Source organism: Apteryx rowi, unplaced genomic scaffold (assembly GCF_003343035.1).
Source record: "Apteryx rowi isolate R43461 unplaced genomic scaffold, aptRow1 scaffold_99, whole genome shotgun sequence".
Classification (NCBI taxonomy): Eukaryota; Metazoa; Chordata; class Aves; order Apterygiformes; family Apterygidae; genus Apteryx; species Apteryx rowi.
The window spans coordinates 2,115,740-2,121,701 of record NW_020451304.1 but is presented as its reverse complement, the minus strand read 5'-3'; the positions used below and the strand labels follow the sequence as shown (position 1 = coordinate 2,121,701).

At 42.1% G+C, this 5,962-nt stretch overlaps 1 protein-coding gene across 6 annotated transcripts in view; it reads right to left on the bottom strand.

Moving 5' to 3' along the window:
* Positions 1-2,456: 2,456 nt before the first annotated feature.
* MYO1C (myosin IC) overlaps positions 2,457-5,962 on the bottom strand; it is a 22,951-nt gene continuing 19,445 nt past the window's right edge. For all 6 annotated transcript variants that reach the window (XR_003251840.1, XM_026055248.1, XM_026055250.1 and 3 more), the window contains 4 exons: positions 4,638-4,708; positions 4,064-4,161; positions 3,720-3,819; positions 2,457-2,686 (listed from right to left, as the gene is read on the bottom strand). Coding sequence is in view for 5 of the 6 variants with exons in the window: in XM_026055248.1 (XP_025911033.1) it covers positions 2,660-2,686; positions 3,720-3,819; positions 4,064-4,161; positions 4,638-4,708 (296 nt within the window). In the remaining variant the exon portion in view is untranslated. The remainder of the gene's footprint in view (positions 2,687-3,719; positions 3,820-4,063; positions 4,162-4,637; positions 4,709-5,962) is intronic.

Below are 5,962 nucleotides of genomic sequence, written 5' to 3'. Positions count from 1 at the left end.
TTACTATGACTCTTTTATATTTTAATTATTTCAGCAGGAATAATTTTCCTCTATTGCTTGTAATAGGAATATTTAGGGGGAGAGAGAGAATAACAGCATTGTTCTTCAAACATGAGATAAAGTAAGATTCAGGTCTTGTCCGTGAGTAGGGTAGACATGAAAACAGCTTCCTGGAAGGCAGCTTACTTTCCATCAAGAAGAGGAGCAAGTTCTTCCACACAGCTTATTCAGTCTTTCCCCTATCTGTGTGCACAAAAAGCTGTGATCTGGCTGGTGCATTCCTCCCACTTGCCCCTACAGGACTCCTCATCCAGTCCAGTTACTTGGGTGGAGAGGAGAGAAGCATCTTAATGTTTGGTCCACTTACTTACTTAGCTATTTTTCCTATAAATCTCTTTCTAGGAATAATCTGCTCTTTGTAATAGAGTGTAGCCTTATCAAGTGAATATAGCAGTGCTGAACTGTGCTGTCAGATGGTGGCTTAATGTATGCGATAAGCAAATCAGGCCAGTTTGTCTGCCCTGCTCTCCAAAAGTCAGTTAACAAACAGGTTTGTGTGTGTCTAGGGGAGGAGGCTGAATGAATCCCTTCTGGGTTTTTTTGATCCTTTCCTTTCTGTAAATCTCCTAGAAGATTACTGGCTACTTCATGTCATGTGAGCATGTGGGAATATTCATGCTGAGCGTCTGGGCCCAAGTACTAATGAGAGACAAATGGGCTGGCTGAATATGTCTCTTTGCTGACAGTGCCCAGCAGCAGTGTGTGTACTGTCTGTAGCTGGTTTCAGTGCAGTCACAGTGCTGTCGTGCAATTTTCAGGTTTCAGCCATAAGCGGATGTGTTGTCAAAGGAGTGGTGAGGAAAAATCAAGCGAGGAAAACTTGCCTCCCCCTCCCCTTCAGAAATTAAGAAATGTGATGAAACAGTTTCTACAATAAAGACAAGGTGTGGTTTTATTGTAAAAATTTATTTAGCGTAGTCTTGAAGAGGTTATAATAGCGTACACAGCATTGTACAGTATATACACTATAGCATATACAGTAGTATGGTGTGTGTGTGTGTGTATATACTACAGTGTATACAGCATTCCAGGCCTGGTGCAGTGTTTGATACTGCGTAATGTCAGAAACCAAAAAGTAGGAGACTGCGTCCATTGTATATCACTGGCAACATGTTTGGCTATGTTTTGTTCGGGGCTTAGTGTAACCGTGGTGTTGCTACTGCATCAGGACAGAGGTGGAACATGAAGGATTTCTAAGGCAAGTAGAGTGCAGAATGCACTGCCTGAGGTCTAGAACTCAGAAACGGAAGCTGGAGCTGTGATTTGCAGTCAGCAGGTATTTGACACTTGGCTGTCTGCCCTGTAGCTGTTTGGGTTCTTTCGTAAATGAAAGTGCTTAATACTTCTTATGCTGTGGCCTGAGACCAGTTAGTGTTCACAGCCTGTATTCCTTCTAGCTTTTAGTTATAATTAGTGAAGTGACACAGCTTTCTAGGAAGATGCTTCCATGCAGAGGAGCCATCAGCCATTTGGTCGGTAATGCCAGCAGTGCTGAACTAGCTATCTTGTCCCCTTTAAGGCAGTATGGAGAGGTTATATAAACACTGTGGAGGTTTATTGTGAGAGCTCGAACTTCCAGTTATCCCTGAAAACATAAGAGGAGGAAAAGCAATTTTCTTGAAGGTGCTGCTCTGAGTCTGATGAGCTGAGTAGGGGAAGGGGCAGTGCGACTCCCAAACAGGTAAAAGGTGGGAGAGAAAGCTAATGTGCACATGCTGTGGCCAAGGACTACAGATTTCAGTTCCAGCCTAGAGGGGCATAGAGAAGTGGTGACCTCTGCAGTTTGTAGTTGTTGTTGTTTGGATGTGTGGATATGAAAAAGTTACTGCAGTATAAAAATATCATAGAGCAAGAAATGGGAGAGGTGCCTTCAAAAAAAGTAAGCATTCCTGGATCAAGCTTAGTGAAGAAGTTACATAATGAGTTTTCTCAGTTTAACACCTTCTAATCATAAACTAAAAACAACACAAATTTCAAATCCAAAACAAAGTTTCCACATCAACTCCATTTCTTGTAGTGCATCTCTCATACTCAGCTATAAAGTATTTACAGGGTTTTACTCATTTACACAATATGGCTTTAATATTGTAACACAAAGCATCAAAAAGTCTCAGAGCAAAATTCTTCATAAAACATTCTTTCTAAATATAAAGTTTGGCATTTCATTGATTTGGCTGACAGATCGGCAGCAGTATTTGTTTTCTGTGATTGTGATTTTTTTTGATTGATGATGATAGAAGCACAAATTTTGGTCGTTTCCATCAGAGCTTAAACTCTACTGGAGTCAGAACTACCTCCTTCAAAGCCCAGCTGAATACACGAGTTTCACGAGCCACGGTTTCACAGACATTGCCTTGGACCTGTGCCTTTGCCACTAAGGTAAGGAAGAGAAGGCCTTTCTTTTGGAACTTTCATATTAAGACAAGAAAGCAAGATGTATTTTATGTTTTCTTCTGAAAGTGCAGGTCTTTGGTAACGATAAACAAAATGAGCAAAGCGAGGAAGGAAGGGGGATTTTGCTGGGAACGTTGTCCAGCCAATTGTATAGGGTGCAGTCAGACTGATGGAGGAAAAGGTCGTGTACTGGTGGCATGTTTTATCATCGAGAATTCAAACGAGGAGCAACCTGCAGAAGAAGAAAGACAAGCTAGAAACTGTACTGAAGATGACTCTGCAACAGTTTTAGCCCTTAAATGTTATTAAGGCACACCGGACTGGCTTGGAATAGAAATAAGTTGCTTGTTATGCTACAGTATGTAAAGCTTGTTCTAGTCTGAAGTACTGAAGGTGGCTGTTCTTGGCAGGAAGCAAAAGCAGGTATTGGTAATTCAGTTAGAGGAGTCCATGGCAAACTCGCTCATGCCACTGTTCTGTGATTATACTCAAAGCTTTTACCTAGATTAGTGGTACAGAAAAACGTTGCTTTGGYTAGGAAGGAGGGCCAAACTGGAAGCAAGTTCCTGGGGACAGTGTTTCTTCAGAGGGTTAAGTAGTGAACTGGTTTGCCATTATTGATCTTAATATTTCTGAACAACCTTTAATCTGGCAATGCTTGAATTGCTGCATGTGCGTCTGACTAGCAGGGAGACTCCGAGAGCCCCCATGTTGACGGACAAATGTGAAGTTCTCTTCTGGAATTTGACTTTGAATCAAACTGTAGGGATTGCCTAGCTTTTGGTTCCTGAGAGAGTCTGTTTCCTTATGGATCAACAAGATTTCATTTGGCCTGCTCTTCCATGACAGGTGAGGGGAGCCAATATTTGCAGAAAAAACATGCAATGTTGTCACAGTAGGGCAGCACATAGTATCTACAAACAATTTAAGAAGGAAAGTGAATTTTTTGCACTTGCTTCCTGTGTTTTTAAAATCTTCTTTTTAAATTTGATTTGCAACAGAGTATAGCATTAAATCCTGCAAAAAACAAAAGTGACAAATCAATCGCTTCATCACTTTGAGTAATGTCTGGCAGTCTTGCAGGAAAAAGTGCAACACTTGGCTCCACCTGGGGAACAGGTTGGTAGACTAGGATGAAGTAGTAATCTCCGCATTCGGCAACAAAATTTACAATGTGTGTCTGTGTGCTGTGTTAAATGACAAAACCCCTTTTGGATGCACTGTAAGAAAACTATCATTTCTTGGCAAGATGAGCCTGTACTCACCACAGTTAGATGGCCATTCTTGGCTTTGGCTATAAGCAGTTCTGATCCTGATATAAAGTCAATTATGCCTTCTTTGCCTTGCCCAACTGTAAATTTTATGCTGCAAAGAGAAACAGATAAGAATAGATTTACTGAACATGTGTGAACTTCAAACTCTTTTATCCCTTTCTGTAGAAGTGGATGCTTTGTATTGATGCTTAGCTGCAATGAATCTGCTTGTTTGAGGAAACAGAGCCCTAGTTAAGGTTTGCTAGATATGTTTTGATGACCTTGCTATGGCTTTGTAATGCTAAAGCAGAGCTGCTTTTCAGAACACACACAAGAAAACCAAGAGCTTCGCTCACCTTCCCTGATTGATGTTGACATTATTGACTTTGTCTGCCCGCATCGCTGTTTTCGTTAGTGTCTCAATCACATGGTCACTCTGAAGCACAACATCTCCCTGTGAGGGAAAACCCACAATGACTGTTTGCAGTTATGGCTTTTCAGAGACTATATGACAAGATCATTTATAGTAATTATAATATAAATTAACAGAGAAAACTATTTCTGTAGGATAGCATGAATGAGAAAAAAAACCTTTCCCTGTGGCCTAGGTTTGCTGAAGTTCTCTAGGGCCTCTCTGTATCTACAGCCATTAACCTGTTGTTTACACAGTATCAGTAATCAGGGCAAGGAACAGCTGAACCAGCCATGGATAAGACCCATGAATTGAGCATAAATACAAGAAGAAAAATGAGCAAAACTAAAATTCAAGTTAGAGCAGGCACAAAGTTTTATGCAGCAGGGCTGCTCACCCATATAAATCACCATGTGTGCTTCCTGCCCCCCCACCCCTTCCCCTGCTGGATCTTCTGCTCTTTCCCCTGTTAAACTTTTACTAGAGGTGGATGGGAAATGACAGACAAGTCCTGCTACCTTCTGTTTGTTATCCTCGCAGTGCACATGTAGCACAAACAAGTTATCGCTCAGGCTGCTGACGGAGATGCCTGTAATAGAGAATAGCCATTTGACACCCGCCACAATAATACCAGGCTTCTTGCAAGCATTTCAGAACCTCTCCCAGGAACGCAGCAACTGTTATACCCACACCAAGAAACCCGACAGCTGAGAAACTGCACAGAAGCACTGCACTAAGATGTCAGCAGAGAGGATGAAGTGGCTGCAAGGTGACAGAAAATCAGCTTAGCTGTACCTCTGAACACAGCTAAGTTTTCCTTCTCTGCCTCTGTCCATCAGAAAGAAAGAGGAACAATGCTCATTTACAAGCTTTTGTGACCCTCATCAACATGGACTTGCCAAAGAGTCAGCTACTCTGTACCAAGTAAGAAACCAAAACCTTACTTCCCCTGACCCTCCTGGACGGATGCTTAATTCTAGCCTTGTACCTGGATCAATGGTCTAATTACTGGGGTACTAAGTAGGAAAGGGACAATTGCAGCAACATGATCACTGTTGTCTTCTGCCCACTGCCAGCATGGGGTAAAAAAGGCTGGGGCTGCTGTAGGAGGGTAACTCCAAAAAGTTTATCGTTGCTGCAAATTCTTGTGGCAGTGGGGACAGTTGTCCGGCATATTGGTCTTTGCAGAGCTGCTGGGAAGTCCCATCCTGCGCTGCTTGCTGCAAGTTTTCATTCTGCTAAGCTGGGAGCTAGGCCATGGATCCAAGGCTTTGGATTCAAGCGTTTGTACTGAGCCAGCTGGCAGTGCCTTCCAACTGTACGTAAGCAACAGGATTACCCTCTGTAATGTGTTGATCATGTTTGCTTAAAAAAAAACAAAAACAAACCACAACCCTCCCTAGGGTAGGTGGATTAGTTATGGAACATTGTGCTGTGTTTCAGTAGGGTCTGTTTCTTCACAGTTTATTTTTGGATTTTGCTTAATATCTTGACAAGAGCTACAAACTGGGTTAGCTATTCAACTTAAGATAGCCCAACTCTAATGGAGATGGATATATATCCCTGCAATAAGTGTCTTATGGGAGTCCCAGAACCCCAAATTGGTGTTGCTCTTGGAAATTGTTTTAAATGGTGACAGCTACAAATGGAGCTGATCATTTCAACATTGCCCTAATGCAATTATTAACACCAAAACTGGCTAGAAAGAGGAATTGTAGCAATGCTGAGAGCTGAAGCTGAGGCCGTGAAATGAGAAGTTTCAGATGAGAAAAGCCAAGTAATGACTACAATGCATCAATCAAAGACTGAATGTTTACTCCATCCAACAAAGTCCCCCCCCCCC